Here is a 21,509-nt window from a genome sequence, read left to right as displayed (position 1 = left end):
GAGACCTGATGCCTTTCTTCCTGAGACCTGACGCCTTTTATCCTGAAGCCTTTAATCCTGAGACCTGATGCTTTTCCATAGGACACCTGACACCTCACTTTGTGACCTAAGGATGTCCTAAAATGTACACCCTAGAGCCAGCCAACATGGGGCAAAGGGTGGTGTATGTGTGTTTTATTTAAAACAGAAATATTAGTTTAATACCATCAAGTATGCATCAAGATTTTGCTAGCTATGCACACACAAAGAGCCGGTAGGAGTGTTCACCACAGAGCTACAGTTTACATCCACATTGTTTTCCCTGTTAATCATTTCAGGGACAATACTTTTCTTCATCACTGATGTTAAATCAGTACTTCTTTTTAACCTAGAGGTATCTTCGTTTGCAATCAAGAAAAACTGTGTGTTTTAGCTCCCTGTGCTCTAACTGGTCCGTACCTGCAGGCGTGGACGACCACGATGAGTTTGTTCCTCTGGGAGCTGTGTCGAACTGTCAGCTGCACCTCACCCAGGGGGAAATGACTGGGGCCCGAACCACTATGAAGAAAAGTGAGACAGCAAGGTGAAAGAAGAGCAAGAGTGGAGAGTGGAGGTAAACCTGTCAAAACAACACTTCATTTCCAGTTGATCAGCAACTCATCCATTTAAGAGTGCTTGACTAGAAATATCAAATTGACTCCCACTCTCATCCTCTTCCCATGTATCTTCTCCATTCTTCTTCTACCAATTTGCTGTCCCTCCACAGCTATATTATCTAATAATAACAAAAGAAACCTTAAAAAAGACAACATCTTTGTGGAAAAGAAAGGCAAACTTGCTTCTTCAAAGCCCAAAACAACAAACAAAATTCTAGGTTGGTTCTGGTGCAAAAAGTCAAAAACAGTCATGCAATTGCCTGCAATAAATAAACATACGACACGCTGCTATTCTGTGAAATAACTGCATACAGATAATTCTTCCACACAGTCAAACAGACACTTCAATCATTGATGTGACATTTATCTATCAGGACATACTTCTGCAGCTGCTGGAGGCGGAGCTGAAGCTCCTGGGCAGCGTACGGGTTGGAGATGTCTGATGCGATGCTCGGTGTCGGTTCTTTGCCTCCGGCCAGGTACTGCTGAGAACCGGAGATGGCCAGGTTGGAGGTGCTTCTCCCGGTCTCTGCCAGGCCCTGACCTCCCCCTCCCCCTCCTCCTCCCTGCCCCAGATCTGTGCTCCCCGTGGACCTGAAGGGGTCGTCGGCCTCCCTCCGCCGGTTCAGCACGTCCTGAGCCGACACGGAGGCAGAGCGGGGGATGTCTGAGGAGGAGGACAGAGGCTTGGGGGTGTCGGAGGAGACTGAGGGTCGAGAGATGGCATTGGAAGAGCTGCCTTTGCGGACTTGCACGGAAGACGGAGCGCCGTCTGGGGACGAGGCCGCGCTTTTATCCAAACACAGTACCTGCAATTATGAACAACAGCAAAGAAAAAAAAAAAAACAGAAAAATGTGCCACATTACCTTGAAAATAAACTTTTATTACAACGGTTTTCTTAAAATGCTGCACAGAGAGCTTGATAAAGTGTGTTAGACTAATTCTAAGACATTGAAAAGAGCCAAATATCCTGACTGTCACTGGAAGGTGACAGGAAGCTTGAACTAGAATAATGACTAGTCCAAGGATAATGGGGCATCGATGAAACTTTCAGTATTACTGCAACTATTTTTAATCATGCTTTTATCCATATCTGCTATAATTCCTGCCTGTTTTATGTTCCTTATTTCCTCTTATATGCATTTGTATTTATCTGCTGTTAAAAACTAAGATTTGCACAAAGACAACGAAAACTTGATGCTTTCAGTCATCCCAAGACAACTCGAATTCACAACATTGGCAAACAATGGAGGTTCACTTAGTCTGCAAGACTGGTAAGCATCGGGTCACAAAAATCCAGCTGATAAGGCACCCTAAGCTCTGCCTACGTCTATAATGTGTGACATTTTAAAATAGTGCAATGTAAGGCCTTGTGGAATCTGCATTATAAATGATATAAAACCACTTTTCTGCAGGTTTATCACATCTGCTTCATAGTGTTAAATTTTTATCCCCGCTTCTTGTGCATTTTTTGTGCAGGGTTTAAGCTACATTGATAAAGGTCAAACTGTCAAACTAAAAAGAGAGGGAAAAAAATAAAGGGTCAGGAGACTGTCTGCCTACCCGCAGAGCCATCTTCATTTTGAGCGTGCAGCTTGGTCCCGAGTTTTTGAGGGGAAAGCGCTGGTTCAGGGTCATTTCTTCAGCCTCCAGCAGGCGAGTCAGAGGCAGGGTTAACGTTCCCAGTGAACACTCGTGTTTCTCATCCTTCACCTGAAATAGAGAAATAAACACCAGCAAATATATCAGGAAATTAAAACGTTGTAGGTTTTACTGTTTACCAAACAAGACTACAGCTGCAATCTAATGATCTGTCAGTAAATAATTTACTAATGATGCCTCCGTACCTCGACCTCCAGCTCCTGGGTCTTGGGGTTGTGGATGAGGAAGGTGAAGGCTTCCTCCCACACTGGTTCATTGGTCTTATATCTGGTCTGGAAGAGGACAAAATGGGGAAAATGGAGAAAAGGTCAGTTTACAGGGAAAAACACACACTGTCAACGAATGAAAAGTTCAAAAATATCAATTTTCAGTTATTCTTAGGAAATAAAACTTTTACAAATGCATGCTTATTCAGATTTTTTTTAATTGGACCTTTTGATTGTTTAGCCTGACTAATCACAGATTTAGAGTCTATACCAGTAGAAGCTTATCGTACATTTCAGGTCGGAAATAGTTCAACAAGACGAGAAGATTTTCATTCATCAGCCTCAAGGCAACTATGAAAAGCATGGCAAAAAACTATAATGAACACTGTTCCTGGATGTGAGGATGAATTTCAGCAGTTTGTGATTCTTTTGAGTTCAGTTGGTAGAGCAGACGTCCAAGAACAGAGACTACAGTCCCAGATGAAATGGTAGCAGGATTAAGTCCCCAGCCAGGTGCTGTTTGGCGCTCATCTCTCCTAAAACTTACTAAAACACTCTTTAATGTCAATTTCTACACAGTAATGTTAATGTAAAATAAATAAATAAATAAATAAATAAATAAATCTTCTCCCAGGCCATAGTTCTCAGTGGTAAAGAGGCAAAAAAGGCCAGGAAAAGTAATGAAAAGGGTCAAAAGAAGTAAAAGTGGGAATGGGAAAGAAAAATAAAGTGGATAAAGGGGTTAAAAAGGGGTTTAAAGGGTCAAAAACAGTCAAAATGGGTTTAAATGAGCAAAAAGGGGTAAAAGGTGCCAAAAATTGGTTAGAACCAGCTAAAATGGGCTAATACTTCCAATAAAGTGGCAAAATTGGCTGACAACTTGGTAAAAATGAGTTACAACATGATGAAAAAAGGTTTGAATTGACATTAGATGGATAAAAGACGTAAAAATGGTTTAACATTGGCAAACAAAATTTTTAAAAGTGGCAAAAAAGAGTAAAACAAGATGCAAAACGGGCCAGGAAAAGTGGTGAAAAAGGGTCAAAAGTGGGAAAAATACATGAAAATTGGAAAATGTTGATTAAAAATGGCAAAAGTGTAAAAAAAAAAAAAAAAAGGCAGATAAGGGGTTGAAAATGGATGAAAAACTGTCAAAATGTGTTAAAAGAGGTGTAAAAATGGGTTCAATAAGGTAAAATTTATCCAAAGTGGCAACAATGATTTATAACAGGCTGAAATAGGCTAAAATAAAGTGGCAAAATTGGCTGATGAAGTGGTAAAGACTGATAAAGATTGTCTGCCAGGATTTTCCTATATCTTGCTGCTGAGAAGCATCCCCACAGCATGATGCTGCCACCACCGTGCTCCACAGTGAGGATGGTGTGTTTGGCGTCTCGTCTTATGGTCAAAAAGCTCCATTTTGGTCTCCTCTTCCTCTTGACCACGGAGTCTCCCACATGCCTTTCAGTGAACTTCAGTCCAGATTGAATCAGTGAAACAGTGTCTGCCAGCAGTTGTTGTCTGCAGAGTCTCTCCCATCTCAGCTGCTGAAGCTTGGAGCTCCTTCAGAGTAGTCATAGGTGTCTTGGTGGCCTCTCTCACTAGTCTCCTTCTTGCACAGTCTGATCTAGGCAGATTTACACATGTGACGTATTCCTTCATGTCTTCATGATGGATTTAACTGAACTCTGGGGGATGTTCAGAGCCTTGGAAATGTTTTTGTCTCCGACCCTGACTTTTCAATAACCTTTTCTCTGGAGTGTTCTTTTGTCTTCATGGTGTAATGGTAGCCAGGAAAACTGATCAACCAGTGACAGGACGTTCCAGACACAGGTGTCTTTACGCAGTTTTAAAGTCAGTCAGTTTACAGGATGTGAATATTTATGCAGTCATCTATTTTACATTACTTTGTAGAAATCTGTTTTTACTTTGACATAAAAGTTATTTTGTTGGGGTAAACCAACCAAAGGGGTGAATGCTTTTTACAAGCACGGTCTCAACTGCCTTCAAAGATAACATCTTTGATAACGAATCAGTGGTTGACGGTGTTACATTTTTGATTAATTGGATTTTGATACAAAAATGATGGGAAACTGTAATCAAACAGACATTGCATGAACTAATGATGGTAGCTCTATATGTGCAGCATGCTTTAAGTCTTACCTTGCTTTCAAAAGACTTGTGTCCCACTGTAAACTGGACGAATGGACTGGGATCACTGGTCACTTTTTTACCCGACTGCAGGAGAAGGAAATAGGTTTAATAAACAAACAAAACCAGAGATGCCTATAAAGATGTTAGCAGGCTATACTAGCAGCCTCCGTTCTTTTTATCTACACATGCCATTAGTCACTAAAACACTACAAAGAACATGTTTGTGAATGTTTTGAGCATTCAAAATTCACATTTGTTGAGTCACGTGTGGACAAGTGCTGGTAAATACGCTGTTGATTTCACATTTTAGCTCTCGGTGGTAAAATGTGATGATCGTTATGTGACAGAATTATCAGAAGAGTTCATCAAGTTAAAGTCTGTATGACCCCAAACCAGGAAGTCTGGAAAACACTTGAAGTTTGATTAAAAGACTCTAAAAGAGTAAATTTAAAACAATGTTGTTATTTACAACACACATTGTTAGACACAGTTTTAGTAACAGACAGGATTAGAGAAGTTTGTTAATGATTCCACAACAACATTAGTCAGTAAGGGAAGTTTTAGACATTGAGGTGTTCACAAAGGCTTTAAAAATGCTACAGCAGCGCCCCCTAGTGGATACAATCCTTCAATAGGTTCAAGTCGAACTATTTTAAATCAGGGGGAGTCAATTCAACCCTTAAAGATATACTTGGAAAGGTTCAATTATTCTAATCTAAACTGCTCTGTAACAGGTAAAAACAGGAAGATTACCTTTAAAACATTCTCATGTCTTCCTGAATACACTTTGAATACACTTTGATGAGAAATTATCGGACAGGTACATCTTTTTGGGTCTAAACTTGTATAAAGTCCAATATCAGAGCATCGTTTTAACTCTACAGTGACTTCTGTGGTATTCTATATAAAATAATGCTCCTAAAACCAGCAAATAAATCACTTACAGGAGAAGCTCATTAACACTAGCAGAACATTTATAAAGCAGATATTCTGTGGTTAGGGAGCGACTAGAGAACTGAATCTACATTCTAAATATAAACCATGATGTAATCACTGTATGGCCAAAGGTATGAGGACACCTTTAAGCTATTGTGTAATTTTTATTTTATTGTCAACTCCCACATTCTGTCCAAATTGCGAATTTACATTTTGACATTTAGATGAGACTTCCATCAGGTAAACGTTCAGTAAACCATCAAAAATTAAAAACACTAATTCCAATTTCAAAAAAGTTGGTACATTGTTTAAAATGTGAATAACAACAGAATAGTCATTTTCAACCTAAATACAGCACAAAAAAACAACATTTAATGTTCAAACTGATCAAATTTACATTTTTTTTTAACCACACACATTCTGAATCAGCTGCTCTAACACGTTCCAGAAATGTTGGGACAAAACCATGGCTATTCCATCACCTTTTCTTCCAACAACACTCAGCAAGCATCTAACCTGACACGCCTCTCATACACAGCGTTGGGAAAGGGTAGAGGCTTTGAAAAAGGACTTGGAGGGTGACTGGATGAATGTTCTGTCTGTCACATCTTCACGGGCCAATCAGAGCAACTAAACATGTGACGCAGCCGCTACAGAGGAGTAAACTGCATAAAGAACTGCGTAACCATGGCGACTGTAGACATGTCAGTATTCGACTTTTGTTGTTTTTGAAAAGAAACAACTCACTGCTGTTCTTTGTTCTTCTTTTAATGAAGAAACATCAAGTTCTGATTAAACTGGCGCTTTAGCAGCATCCACACTAATATCTTGCGCCATAATTTCACAGGCCTCTTGTTGCTGCTTGCTTACGTCACGACTCCTCCACGCCTGAAAGTACTGCCCCTCATTGCCGATTGGTCCTGTCACTTTCTAAACGGGCCCAAACGATTCAGACGGGAGCTTTGCGAGATGGATTTGCTGGTGAGAAACATGGAAACGGGGGTATCCATGTGCTTTGCAAGGTTAGTAAGAATCTGGGGACTGAAGGCTCTTAACTGTTGAAGTATTAAAAGTGGAATTTTTTCCCATTCTTGCTCCATCTTCATCCTAAGTTGATCACCAGGGGGTTTATCATGATCACCATGTTGCAAGTATCAAATGCAGAATGTGTGCATCAGTTTGAACATTAACTATCTTGTCTTTCTGCTGTGTTCAACTGAAAAAAATGTAAAAAAATATTTCAAACCAGTTGAGTTCTGAATTTTTTACTTACATTTTGCACAATAACCCAACTTTTTAGGGATTAGGGTTTGTGTGAATATACAGCACTGTGCAGAACTTTCAGGCTTGTTTGGGCCAAACAAGAGGCTGAAGTAAGGCACGGATGTGGCAAGTATGGCACCTGAGGGCACCATCAGGTGGGAAGGTGGATTGACACAACCCCGGTCATGCTCTGGATGTCCTTGCAATTTACCAGAGCTATAGGAAAATAATCAGAGTCCACACCTCCAGATACTTTTGGCCACACAGTTCAACCAGGATCTTGTGTCCTGTCTGTAAGAATCCCTCCCGGGTGTCTGAGCGCTACGTGGGTGTGCTTCGTCACGGTGTCGTTACCTTGATGGCCTTACTGATCGAGGCCTTCTTCAGCCCCGCCTGGTTGAACTCTAACGGATTGCGCTTTGATTTTCCCCCAGGGACAAGGCAGGAGAGAGCAAACAACAAACAAAGACACACCAGCAGGTTATTAGGGGAAAGAGGGGGCATGCAGGGAGGAAGAGGAGGAGGACGACAGAACACACCAGCACCGTCGGGATCACCAAACGATGGGACATGATGGGAGGGACAGAGAGACAACAAGGATGATCACATGGTTAATGACGTTCCCCAGTTAAACCTGGACATGAGGTCACAACTAGAGTCCAAACAGCACTGGATCAATGAGGCACATATTGATATAAAATAAGAAGAACAGTCTCATTACTATAATTATTTTTATTAGCACAAAAGTGCTCCTGCTGAAATATATTTAAGCATCTGCTGTTATCAGAACCAACATCTGAGAGCCTAAACATGTTTGGACTGTAGTTAGAGGACCACAGCATTGACGAGGATGAACTCACTGATTAAAACAAAGAAAGAGCAAATGAAGACCAGACAGAGGAACCGTTCTGACTGAGGAGAAGCTGAAATGGTTTATGTTCTGGTGAGAACTGAGAGACATTTTTTGAGAACACAGTTCATCATGAAAACCCTGAAATAATGTTAAAGCCAGTGTTTTATCCTGATAAATCTCTGGAGAAAACACTCAAAGATATTACCCATGAACACTGAGTCAGTGTGTTTAAAAAAAAGAATAAACCAGACCATCTGTTTACACTGGAGTTCGAAAAACTACACTTTATGGACAAAAGTATTTGGCCACACCTAGTAACTATTGAAACCTAGCCACGCAGTCTCCGTTCTCAAACATCAGTGATCCTAAACAGGTCGCTCTGAGGCGTTCAGTGACTTCAAGCTTGGCACTGTGATGGATGCCACCTTTGCAATGAGACGGTTGGTGAAACTTCATCCCTGCTGGATATTCTACAGTCAGCTCTAAGTCATATTATTAGTGGGGATGCTGAGCATTCACACAATTGATATCCGTGTCGGCCATTTTGTTTATTATTATTCTTCCGTGCCGGCTATCTCCTCCTTCATACTTTGTCATATCAACACAGTTTAAACTTAAAAAAAATTCATTTTCTTTGGCAATCCACTGCTATTACTTTTCTCATTTCTAACTTTTATAATTGTTAAAATATAGCTGTTTTCATGCTATTATCAGCTTTTTCTATTTCCTTTAGCCATTTTATGCAATTTTCAGCTACTTTTAGGCCAAAATCAGCTACTTTTATGATATTTTCATCTATTTTTAAGCTCCTTTCAGCTATTTTTACCCTTTTTTGAGCTACTGAATACCATTTTCAGCTGCTTTTATGCCATTTTATGCTATTTTTATGCTATTTTCAGCTATTTTTGTGCTATTGACTATTTTCAGCATTTCTTCCACAATTCAGCTTCCCTGCACAATTTCAGCAGAAATTGCAATTTTGATCTAGTTAGAAAGTGGAAGCATTTAGGAACAACAGCAATGGAAGACCACAGAGTGGGGTCAATGTCTGCTAAGGCTCATGGAGCGTAAAAGTCGCCAATGCTCTGCTGACTCCATAGCTGAGTCAGATACTGGACTGTAGAGCAGAGGAAACGTGTTCTGTGGAGTGACCAATCACGCCTCTCTGTTTACAGTCAGATTGGCCAGTCTGGGTTTGATAGATGCTGGGAGCTGTGAAGTTTGGTGGAGGAGGGATAATGGTATGGGGCTGTTTTTTTAGGATTTGGACAAGCCCCCTTATCCCCAGTGAAGGCCAATCTTAATACTTTGGCATACCAAGACATTTTGGCAACCGTTTTAGGAAAGTTACAGAAAAGCTACAGAAAGTAGCAGAAGTGGGTGAGAAGTTACAAAAAAATAAGTTACAGGTGGCAAAAAAATTGCCCAAAAGTGGCAAAAACAAGGCAAAAAAAGGAGTGAAAAGTGACTACAATGGGCAAAAAGCAGTCAAGAGTGGAAAAAATGGACAAAAAGCAGTCAGGAGAAACTAGTGGTATTTAATGGCAAAAGGTAGCTCATTTGGGCGAAAAGTGGCAAAGAATTGTGAAAAAGGGACTGAAATTGGATAAAATTGGCAAAGAATGGAAAAAGTGGAAAAAAGAAGTTTAAAAAATGGGAAAAGGCATATTTAATGACAAACAGTTACTTAAATGGGTGAAAAGTGGCAAAAAAAAATTGTGAGAAAGGGCCAAAAATAGGAAAAAAGTGACAAAAAATGGGGAAAAAGAGCAAAAAGTAGGAAAAAAGTTGTATTTAATGACAAAAGTGGCCAAAAGTTGTAAAAAGCAGTAGAAAAGTTATCCTTTTTTAAGGTTTTCTGGGTAATTGATATTTTAAATTAGGACATAAAAGAGCCACAAATAATCACAAAAGAGCCACACGTTGAGTATCAGAGTATCACAGAATGAATGGGCACAAATTCCCACAGAAAAATCTTGTGGAAAGCCTTCCAAGAAAAGTGGAGGCTGCAAAAGGGGGCCAACTCCAGATTAAAATACATGGATTTGAATGCAATGTCATTACAGTCCCTGTTTGTTGAATGGTCAGGCGGCTGAATACTTTTGTCCATATAGTGTGCATGTGAAGGAGTTTTAAAGCAATTTTGCACCAAGTCTTGTAAAATGCATCTTGGAGAAATGCAAAATAAAAGCTCAAATTGAAACTGAAAGGAATCAGAAATACTCAGGATACTGTTAAGGAAGTGAAACTGCAGAAATTTTAAACATAGACTAGAAACCTTTAAACCCTTTATTCTCTGGTCCTCCTGAAGTGATGAATCAGAATCATCAGAGTATTTCACCACAGCACACACATTAGGTATGTGCATTCTTTACAATGACTTGTCTTCAGTGTTTCACAGAGCGGTAACCATGTGCTGCCCCCTGCTGGCTGGGATGAACTACCAGAGGGGAGACTGATGGTTAAAACCTGCTCTCAAACAGGATGAGGGTTATTAAGGAAGGATGGAGGAAAGGCAATCCACAGAGATCCACCCTGCCTGCTCTTAATGTCGGTTCGATCAAAAGGCAGTCCTTCCTCTTAAGATTAACAAGAAGAAACAGAAGTACACTTCTACCTTTAAGTGAAAAACTTTTAGAGGCTGTTTGGGTCTTAAAATTGTAAGAATTTAGTTAAAGAGGCCCAGAACGTACAAAATGTAAGGTTGAAGAGCTTTTCTCAGAAGCATAAAAACTGAGTTTTTTAGAGAAATAAGAGCCATCATTATGGAAAAATAAAAAGCCTATCAGCAAATCTGTGACCCAATTATCCTAGAGATAAATAAAAAAGAGGAAAGATGCTTTTGATCGTCACTTAACACAAAAACCCTGAATGTTGTTTGCTCATTTATGGTCATTTTTTCTGTCATGATTCCTCTGAGTTGTAATTATCAAAGGCAAAAGAATAAATTAAAGTATTAATGAGTTAAACTCATGCAGTCGTATGGATTCATGCTCCTCAGGCAACACTTCAAACCTTTGCTTTACTAAAAAACCAACACAAGCAGAAGTAAAAGAATAAATGAGCGCCATCGTCGGTCAAACTAGTCTAGGGTGCAGAAAAACAGTGAGCGCACTCACAAACAAGGTCCTATAGAGAGAGGACGTGTTCTCGCAAAACACGAGGCCCGCCGCCCGCCTCTCTTTTAAGTATCCAGAGCCCAAGTTCCCCTCGAAGACGCTCTTCAGAGGGGGAGGAAGAGGAGAGGAGGAAGAAGCAGAGAAAAGCAGGCTGAAAAGAGGAAGGTGAAGCCTAAACTACAGCTGTTAATATTGAATGCTCTTTATACTAGAAAATAAAATGATATAAAAATACTGAAGTGCATTTAGTAAGTATTCAGACCCCCTTCACTTTTTTAAAATTATTTTTCCTCTAAATCAGGGATGTCAGACTCAGTCATAGCAGGGGCTGAATTCTGAATTTGGGTCTAACCTGAGAGCGTAACTGGGTCAAAATTTCCCATAAACTGTCAACCTCATCTTCAGCGGTGACAAATTGTAGGGGAAAAAAAGCGTAACATTCATGATAAATGATTCTGAGATTTTAAAAAAAGTCACAAGTTAATATCATGATCTTCAACATTTGAAGAACTAAAAAACTCAAAATTATGAGTTTTAAACATCGAAATATAAGATAAAATTTGAAACAGTGAGTTTAAAAGGTCAAAGATGAGTTAAAAAAATAATTCTGAACTTTAACTGTTTTTCTGTTAAAAAAAAAAATCATAGCCTAAGATGAGGAAAAGTGAAGGAAAGCAGAAAAGTTAGGAAAGGAAAATAATGTTGGGGACTTAGCTGAGCAAACTGGAGCAAACGAGACAAAAGGTAAACAATAATGAGCGTTTGATGTTTTTGTGTCAATCTGCAAAATAACAAAACTAAAAACCTTAAGAAGGCGAGAAAGTTTCGTGAAAGAAGTCACATAAAAATTAGATGTAAAGCCGGGAGATAAAAAAGCAAAACTATAGAAAGAAAGAGCAGAGAGGTCACTCTACATCACTTTAAAAATCCTTTAAGTCTGTTGAAGGTGACGCTGAGCTGTATTGAATGAATACGGCATCATTTTCAGCTGGAAAGATGGTTTTATAAAGGTTGATCGGACTGACTTACCGGCAGGTGTCTGGCTGAATCCAGGAAGACGACGAGCAGCGCAGATGACAGGCCGTCGTTGGCGTGACCACGGTCAGCTTTGATGCTCATCAGAGCCTGCGGGAATGAAAAAGATCAGGATTTAAAGCTCCTTTAAAAGTTTCAACAGGATGTCCTAAAGGAGTCCAGAAAAGGAGTTAAATATGTTTAGATGTTGAGAAAACAACCAAAATATACTTTCTTAATGAAAAAACAGAGTAAAATAAGATGTATATGCTGCTCAGACCTCGTGGACTTTGTGTCCACACCTTTGCAACCAACTAGAAACAGCTGTCTTAAAAGGACTAATCTGAGTCTGTTTCTCACCTGGTCGAGCTTCTCAGGTGTGGGCAGCAGAGACAGCCACTCCAGTTTGAGGTGCAGCTTCCCTGTAGCCACATCCTCCATATCAAACCACTGAGGAGAAAAAATATCAAACTTTAACATGGTTTTTTTTTTCCACCAAAGTCATCCAAAAGACAAAATAGTTGGCTGCTTTGAATTGGAAATCAGTTGTAACCAAAAATTGTTTCTGAATCCAACTGTAACCCCCAGAACTGAAACTGAATTAAGAGAAACTGAAGAGTCATGGCTCTATTCCACGTGTGTCCATTGTATAGATGCATGGGCTAAAATGCAGTCAGTTGGTATCTGAATACTGTGAATTTGATTCAGATTACCTCGTCCACCTTCTGTTCCTTCTCCAGCTCGGCCAGGTCGATCATCAGACTGAAAAACACGAGACACAACCAACATTAAACTTTTATCAAGGCCGTCTGAACCAGATGATTCATCTTTTTACTACATTTTCTAACACTGTTGGGAACTTTTGGGCTGTGGTGAAAATTAAAGACTAGGATGTATTTTAATGTAAAATCTTCCCAGTACATCCAGAGTCCTGTTCTTTCATGAAAAACCTACTATGGTGCCACAGCCCTGTCATTCGTCATAAGTTTTACCTCATTAAACGGCCCTTCAAGTGGGTGAATTTCAAGGGTCATCTGATAGCACGGCCCAGGACAAACCAGAAGTGTGACCATGTTTAACCATTTCAATATCCCCACGCGTACATACTCACATACAGCTATGTATGCATCTTCTGTGTAATATTATATACATAGATACACGTATGTATGTATGATATTCCTGTGCAATAATGCATGCATGAACATGTCTGTATATGCAAATTCTCTGCAAGAGGGCTATGTGCAATAATATCAGCACTTTAAATCAGGGGTTCTCAACCTTTTCAGCACCGTGACCCCCAAAATAAAGGTTCCAGAGACCGGGGACCCCCACTGTACCTGAAGGTGGCTGAACACAGCCATGAACATTTTAGAATAGTCATGTGTAGACAAGGCCAACCGTAAGTGGGGAAAATGAGCCCAGCCAAACTGGGGGCCAGCAAAATCATGGTCAACTGTAAAGTTAAGCTGTGGTGTTTTTAACCTGAATAATAACCACTCTTACCTAAGAAACAAATTTTTATTAATTTGTGTAGTAAGTAGCTCTCTTAAAAATGTAAATCCTTTTCTTAAAAACAGAATTAAAATACGGTAAAAATAGCTCAAATTAGTTAATAATGGCAAAAAAAAAATGGTGGGAAACGTGGTGACATTCGATTTTAAAAGTAGCAGAAATGGGTTAAAAGTGCCAAAAATTAGATAAAAGTGGGAAAAAATAACCAAAAAAATGTCAAAAATTGGCTAAAGTGTAAAAAATGGGCATATTAAGCAGTAAAAAGGGATTCAGAAGTGGCTGAAATGGCGTTAATTTGGCAAAAATAGGTGGAAATGGGGTGAAAGTTGATGTAAACTGGAAAAAAAAAAAGGTTAGCGTAGGCAAAAATAGTCAGAAACTGTAAAAAATGGGCATATGAAACTGAAATGTGGCTTAAAAATTGATAAAAGGTGTTAATAGTGGCATTAATGTGTCAACAGAGCTAACATTAGCTAGAGAGCTGCAAGATTTGGTTTAGAAGTGGCAAAAACAGGCAGAAAAAAAAGTTGCAAAATTGTGTTAAATTTGCAAAATTGGTGGGAAAAAGTGAGAAAAATGGGTTAAAATTGGTAAAATAGGTGGAAAGTGGCAACAGTGTAATTCAAAAATGTACTTAGTTTTTTAAGGTATCTGGAGACCCCCTCTCAGCACACTCATGATCATGTGCAATACATCAGCACTTATCTGCCATATGCGCCTTTACTTCCAAAGTCCCTTTATTCCTGTCCTGTCACCTCCTGTATTGTTATATTCAAGTCTTTGAGCTCCAGAATGTTGGGAAATGATCATTCATAAAAGACGGACATGTGGATGTTATGGGTTTATTAGATTATTTCAAAGGAGCAAACAAAGAAGGCAAGCAGTAAAGTTGCTGTTTCTGGGAGATGCATACTGAAATATTGTGTAGTTTTGTTGTTTAAATGGAAGCTTACCTTCCCAGAAAGTCGTCTTTATCAGTATCTTCATCAAACAGCTCAATCCCCACGCTTTGTCCTGAATGATCGTACACCAAGGCCTAGAAACAAATTTAACCCATAAAGTCAAATATAGAGCTGAGTGAGACGGAATACATCAAAACGTAACAACTTTTGCAAAAGCAGAAATTTTGCTGTTTAATCACGACACCACAAAGTCTCAGTGGTATCACCATTCTTCATTTGGCTTCTACATTTGATCTTTTATCTATGCTGATAAATGAAGGCGATCCTAAGATGACGAACTCAATAACAACAAAGATCCGCTGCTGTTGTGAGCACTGGGTTCACCAGGTAATTTTATAAGCAAAAACTTTATACCAATAGCTTAAAAAAAACAGCATTAAAACTCACCTCGTACACCTCGTTCCACTTCGGGTGGACGGTCTCGTGGATGACTTTGCTCTGGAAGAGCTGGGTCCCGATCTGGATCACTCCGTACGGGTCTGACTTTCCTTTAATCAGCCCGCCTAGGAACTTGTCTTTACCCAGCAGATCCTGGGCCTCGATGAAGTGGATCCTCAGGACACCCTGAGAGGAGACAGAACAGATAGACCACCTCAGTTTATCCCTCAGTGTCACCAAAGTGTCTAACTGTGATGCATTATGGGAAATAGTGCTTGGAGCAGTGATACTCAACGCGTGGCTCTTTTGTAATGATTTGTGGCTCTTTTATGTCTTTATTTGAAATATTATTCAACCAGAAAACCTTGAAAAAGGAAACTTTGACCTCTGAAATTATCCATTGCAAGTCATATTAATCAGTTTGTTTCCCACACTGACACAGTAGGATTTAATTGTGAACTACTGTTTTTTGTGTATATATTTCCATTGCCCTTATTTGCCAGTTTTTGCCAGTTTTTGAACATTTTTTCTGCTTTCAGCCCATTTTTGCCACTTTCCCATTTTTTAAACTTTTTCCAGTTCGTTGCAATTTTTTGCCTTTTTTTGCCCAATCAAGCAGCCTTTTTCAATAAAATACCACCTTTTCCCCATTTTGCCACTCTTCACTGCATTTTTGGTTAATTTTCCCACCTTTTCACCAATTTTTGTCCATTTTAATCACTTTTTACTCATATTTTGCCACATTTTTGCCAGTTGTAACTCATTTTTTTTTTAACTCATTAAACTCTTTTAGCAATTTTTGTTCCTTTTTTGCCACTTTCTGCCCTTTTTTGCCATCTTCCCTCCCCATTGTTTCACTTTTCTCCTAGTATTTGCCACTTTTTGACCATTTTTGCCACCTGTAACTCGTGCTTTTCATCACTTCTCACCTATTTTTGCCATTTTCTGCCCCTTTTTCCACTTTTCTGCCAGCGTTTGCTGCTTCTGACTGTTTTTGCCACCTTTAACTTATTTTAATTGCCACTTTTCACCAATCTGATTGTGGCTCTTGCAAATATATTTTTCAACAATTTGGCTCTTTGGTTGAGCAGGGTTGAGTTACACTGGCTTAGATAGTGAACATTTGTTGTTCACTTGCGCTGAAAAATTTTAAGTTTACCATTTCCTGAATGTCTGAAACCACATGGCTGACAAGATGATAGTTATTATCTAAATACTGACTGGAATAATTAGAATAACTGGTATTTTCTCACTGCCCAGGTACATGGTTAGCTGTTTGGTATTTACCTTTGGTACAGGGAAACGTAGCTGGGCCAGCTGAGCCTCTCCGACCAGAGGGATGTTGATGCGGTTCGGTAAGACCACGAAGCTGTAGATGATGTCCTGGATGATGTTGTCACATAAACCACTGAGAGAGGGGTGGAGGAAGAAGAGGAGAGACGAGAAAGAAAAAAGAAGAAAGAAGGAGAATACTGAGAGAGAAATAACATTTTGGTAGCTGTGTAATGACACTTTGACGTATCATTAATAAAGACACAAATAATCTTTTAACCACCAGAGTGTTCTGTCTCTTATTCCTGCAGAAGTCAAGGTTGTGCAATCAAACAAATTTAAAATCAGGCAGACGTCTGATTTTTGTTTTGCAACATTGCAAGGCCAGATCTAATGTCTGCAGGATCACGTCTGCAGTAACAAGCTCTCTCATAAACAAACACATACAGACGCATGGAACCCTCTCCTCTCTGGTTTCAGACACTATTTATAAATCAGATTGATGAAATGACAGAGAGGCCGACAGATGAGTGCTGCAGCTTCCTGACTCATCCCAACAGGAAACAACACACATGTATGTAGAGACAACATCAAACCCGGCCTGCATGCATGCAGCTGGAGTTTACACAGCAATGCATGCACCATGAGCACTGAGATGACAGGACGTGTATGAGTGATTAGGGGTGCAATTGTACAAAAATGTCTCCTCAGAACCTTCCCTTTTACTTTGCATAGAGTTCAGCAACAATAGTTTAAGCTCTAAGGGCTGACTAGTTCTCTTTTTTCATACAGTGCATTCAGAGAGTAATCAGACCCCCTTGATTTTCTCAATTTTAATATTTTTCAGCCTGATCCTACAATAAAAACAATGATTTTACTCCCATTCATCTAAACCATTATGAAAAAATAAAAACAGAAATGTTACATTTTTATCTGTAGAAGGCCTGACAATACATATCAGAGCAAAAAAAACTTTACCTGCATGTTTCAAACTAAGCAGGGGTGTCAAACTCAGTCCAAGCAGGGGCCAGAGTCTGGATTTAGGTCTGACCTGAGAGCCTAACAGGGTCAACATTTAACCATAGCTTTCAAACTGATTTTCACCATTAAAAAAATATGAAAAAACAGCACTGATGATAAATCCTTTGGAAATTTTAAAAAGTAAAAATGATAACTTTAAAGGCTAAAATCTGAGACAAAAATGCCAACTTATGAGTTCAAAAGATCAGAACACAATATTAAAAATAGAAAAATAATGTTTTTAAAGAGCAAACATATGAGGAGAAAGTTGAAATAACAAGTTTGAAAGGTCAAAATATAAGATCAAATTTGATATCATGAGTTTAAAAGTCAAAATATGACATAAAATTTTGAATTGTGAGTCTGATAGGTCAAAATATGGGATTAAAAAGCAGAAATTAGGAACTGAAAATGTCAAAATATGAGCTAGAATTCAAAATGATGACTTAAAAAGTTAAAAATATGACTTAAATTTAAAATTGGGAGTGTAAAAGGTCAAAATATGATATAAAAAGTAAAAAAAAAAATTAAAATGTTAAAATATGAGAAAATTTGAATTTATGAGTTTAAAAGTGAAAACATGGGGTTAAAAAGCCAAAGTAAGGAGTTTAAAAGGTCAGAATATGACTAAAAATATAAAATTAGGAGTTCAAAAGGTCAAAATATGATATAAAAAGTAAAAAAAAAAAAAATTTAAAATGTAAAAAATATGACCAAAAAAAAAAAAAAAAAGGGAAACCATGGGTTTAAAAGTCAGAATATGACTTAAACTTTTAAATTGTGAGTCTGAAAGGTCAAAATATGGGATTAGAAAGCCAAAATTAGGAGTTGAAAATTTCAAAATATGAGCTAGAATTCAAAATGATGACTTAAAAAGTTACAAATATGACTTTAATTTCAAATTGGGAGTTTAAAAGGTCAAAATATGATATACAAAGTAAAAAAAAAAAAATTTAATGTTAAAATATGAGAAAAAATTGAAATCATGAGTTTAAATGTCATAATAGAGGATTAACAAGCCAAAGCAAGGAGTAGAAAAGGTCAAAATATGACTTAAAGTTTAAAAATGGGAATCTAAAAGATAAAAATGTGACATATGAAGTCCAATTTATGAGTTGAAAAGGTCAAAGTATGAAATGAAAAGTCGAAATCACAAGTTTGAGTCGTAATCTTGAGATGCAAATTAAAAATATGAAATAAAAACACAAATTAATCTGTATCCCCACATTCTGGACTTTTATGAAATCTTTCTTACTTTACTTTTTCAGATTTTTATGGCTTAACAACTTATACTGGAGTAAATCTGCGGACCTTATACTGGTGGGACAATTATAAGACAAATATGATATGATCTTGCAGGCCGGATATAATCGTTCCATGGGCCAGATTTGGCCCCTGGGCCTCAAGTTTGACACCCCTGATCTAAAGTGTCTCAGGAATAAGAATGTTTGGCCTTATCACCTCTAGGTGGCAGCAGCGACCTGCATTAAAAGGCTGCTGAGTTTTATTACAGCAACAAAATCCCTCTTAACAAGCTGATCCTGGAGCAGTTTCCCACCAGACCGCCGTGTGAAAACAGTCTACATTTTTGTGCCTCTGTTCTGTTTCCAGGCCTGCATTCCTCCTAAACACACATTAGTCCTCAGATAAATCAAAGATCGTTCACAAACTGGGGCTGACCTGCTGTTTTCAGGACAAAATGCAAATCAACACTGAGGAAATAATGAGCGCCATCACTCTACACACAGGAAGAGAGGACGAGGAGGGTGAGGCGAGGGCAGGTCTAAACGACAGAAACACAGTCACTGGTGTTTCCCTCCAAACTCGTCGAACAAGGAAAGCTGCATTTCACAGGGCGGAGCCTTTTTTTAACCACACTGAGTTTCTCTGCTGAAAACAAACAGTAAATCAGCAGGAAATGGCATCAGATCAACAAGGAGAAGTGGCTAAACACTTCAGTTTGTTATCAGCAACAAGTGAGCACCTTGGAGATGAGTTTCAGCAGCATGCAGAGAGGGTGGCCATCGTGTTCATGCTTTATACTAAAACTGCTTTAAAATAATGCAATCTCTGTTATTCAATGACCCAGTGTATGAAAGTTACTGAAACCACAGATTTGAGGCCTTTTTTTCTAAGAAACCCTGCCACCAGAAAAACAGAGAACAGTCGAAATAACACCAAATCATTGCTATTGTAACTTAGCAAATATTTTAATGCAGCGTTTTCAGTTTTGAGGCAGAGTAACTTTACATACGTACTCTGCATCAATATGACCTGATATCAGAACCCTCTTTTATCCAAACAGTCCATTCATCATTTCTGTGGCTCTCTTACATGGCTTGGTATCCTCATATGCTCTGTGCAGTGAGGATGCTGCTGATAACAATGACGGGGGTTTAAATAAGCCAGTGGTTCTCAAACGTGGGGTCGGGACCCCCTTTGGGGTCGCAATACTCTAAGAGGGGGTCTACAGATGCCCTACAAAAACTAAGAATATTTTTAAATGACACTGTTGCCACTTTACACCAATTTTGTCAATTTTTTTACCCCTTTTCATCATTTTTCCCCATCAATTTCACCACATTTTTTACCATTTAACACCTTTTTTAGTTAGTTTTAAACTTTTCCACCACTTTTTTCTGCCTGTTTTTAGCAATTCTTGCCACTTTTACCATAATGCTGAGCCATTTGATTGATGTGCTGAACCAATGTTAAGTTATTTCCATCCTGTACGAAGAATGCAGAAAGAGGAGGTGCTCTAGGAAGTACACGGTGACAGATCCGCCCGGCCTGTTCGATGGCCACGTCTGTCCCAAGTATTTGAAACACAAGAAGAGTTTTACCGTGATTTTAGTTACTATGTGCATGTCTAATTTTGACGACACCAAGCTTTCCTTAATCCCTAAAGTCGTTTTCACCCTCACAGGGAGTCCCGGACCCCTGGGTTGGAACCAAAGGTCTAAATGGCACAGAAGCATTGTCATTTAGGTACCTGGATATAGCTAATTTTAGCAATTTTGGAGTCTAGCAGTCTGCAGCCATTAATGATAAAAAATGTCCAATATTAAGAATCTGGGGTATCTATTTTAATATAGCCGATTGAAGCATGTAACAATAATTAAATATCAGATCAACATCCAAGATTCTGGTGTTGTGACAACCAATCTTTCAATCCTGTTATAGTTTGTCTTATGACTTTAACATCTACGCTTCAAATTGGAGTCATCCAGCAAAAGATTTTACACCTTTAGGGCCTGTAGTCAGACTGATGATACTCATCTTGATCTAGTATCTAATCCTCAGAGAGTCTGCGTCCTCCTGAGGTTAATGCTGAAGAAGCTGTGCCTATAACAGCTCCTCTAGAATCAAAGAGAACCTCAGATCCCTGTCTGCAGCCGGTCTCCTTTCATAACAGCGTTTCTATAAATATCAACACTTAGAGGGGAAAGTAAAGGTCATAATCCATCCTGTGATCCTCTGGTTAATGTAATGGTTTCAGCAGCGGCAGGGTCTTAGAGTCTGATAGACCGGCTCCATCTGAGTCCACTGGGAACGTCTCCTCAGAGCATCGGCTTCATTTTGTCATTAAACGGAGCAGGAAGGATGCGATGCTGCATGCTCTAAAAAACAGCAAGGACTCGGTGTGTTTTCAGTTTTCCTGCCCAAGTTTAGAGTAATAAGATTTCCTATTATTTGATGGAAAGCTAACTACTTTCTTTCTTTTGTAAATATCATAGTCAGTGAAACAGAGCTGGTTAGAAAAAATGATTCTCTAGTTGCTGCTAGACCAATTTATTCATATTAAATTGGGTAAACCAAAATTCCAGCTGATTTTAAATGATGCATGCATATGTTTGTAACAAAAAGTGGGTAAATTGATGCAGTCTCCCTTTATCAACTAAATATTTTTGAAGTGCATTTAGGAACAGACAATAAAACAATGCTCAAAATGGAGACAATGGCGCTACTTTAACTCCTTAAGTCTTAAATATTGTTATTCTTTCCTTTCCTCTTGTTCCTCCCTTCCTTCGCCATCAACGACACGACAAGATACAAAATCTCCCTTTATACTAAGTTAGCACATTTTATGCTGGTACTTACTTAACACCAGGAATGTCCAGCATGTTTGTGAGTCCGGTCCAATTTATGTCCAGCAACTGAAAAACAAACAAGAAATACGATTTAGATTTCAATAAAGGAGGAAGGAACCTTTGTGCCAACAAACTGGGCCTGCTGATGCAAACTGGTCACTTCTTTAGTTTGTTTTCATTCATTTCATTCTAAGAGACTGCATTATGATGCAAGCAGTTTTACAGAAAAAATGCAGCCAAACTGCATGTTTGCATGCATGCATGAATGAATGAATGAATAGTCAGTAGTTCCTGGAGAAAATATGAAAGATGTGCAGCAATGAAGGTGAATTTGACTGTTCAACTGGGTACAAATCTTTAAAACATGAGTGATAAATTCTGAAATAATCTGAACTTGACCTATAAATTATTAGAAGTTTTCCCTCTGAATG

The 21,509-nt window shown here is 38.7% G+C and overlaps 1 protein-coding gene across 2 annotated transcripts in view; it reads right to left on the bottom strand.

Moving 5' to 3' along the window:
- LOC121519723 (extended synaptotagmin-2-like) overlaps positions 1-21,509 on the bottom strand; it is a 77,588-nt gene that overhangs the window by 6,425 nt on the left and 49,654 nt on the right. Inside the window, exons 8-20 of one of the 2 annotated variants that reach the window (XM_041802558.1) lie at positions 21,089-21,144; positions 15,983-16,103; positions 14,705-14,881; positions 14,309-14,391; positions 12,557-12,605; positions 12,204-12,293; positions 11,859-11,954; positions 7,212-7,274; positions 4,668-4,742; positions 2,484-2,570; positions 2,200-2,349; positions 1,017-1,444; positions 439-537 (exon numbers count right to left, since the gene is read on the bottom strand). In XM_041802558.1, the coding sequence (XP_041658492.1) occupies positions 439-537; positions 1,017-1,444; positions 2,200-2,349; positions 2,484-2,570; positions 4,668-4,742; positions 7,212-7,274; positions 11,859-11,954; positions 12,204-12,293; positions 12,557-12,605; positions 14,309-14,391; positions 14,705-14,881; positions 15,983-16,103; positions 21,089-21,144 (1,574 nt within the window). The remainder of the gene's footprint in view (positions 1-438; positions 538-1,016; positions 1,445-2,199; positions 2,350-2,483; positions 2,571-4,667; positions 4,743-7,211; positions 7,275-11,858; positions 11,955-12,203; positions 12,294-12,556; positions 12,606-14,308; positions 14,392-14,704; positions 14,882-15,982; positions 16,104-21,088; positions 21,145-21,509) is intronic. The other variant, XM_041802559.1, reaches the window with a different exon arrangement.

The sequence above is a fragment of the Cheilinus undulatus genome, linkage group 13 (genome assembly GCF_018320785.1).
Source record: "Cheilinus undulatus linkage group 13, ASM1832078v1, whole genome shotgun sequence".
Classification (NCBI taxonomy): Eukaryota; Metazoa; Chordata; class Actinopteri; order Labriformes; family Labridae; genus Cheilinus; species Cheilinus undulatus.
Note: the sequence above shows the minus strand (reverse complement) of the source record. Positions and strands in the feature narration are given on the sequence as shown.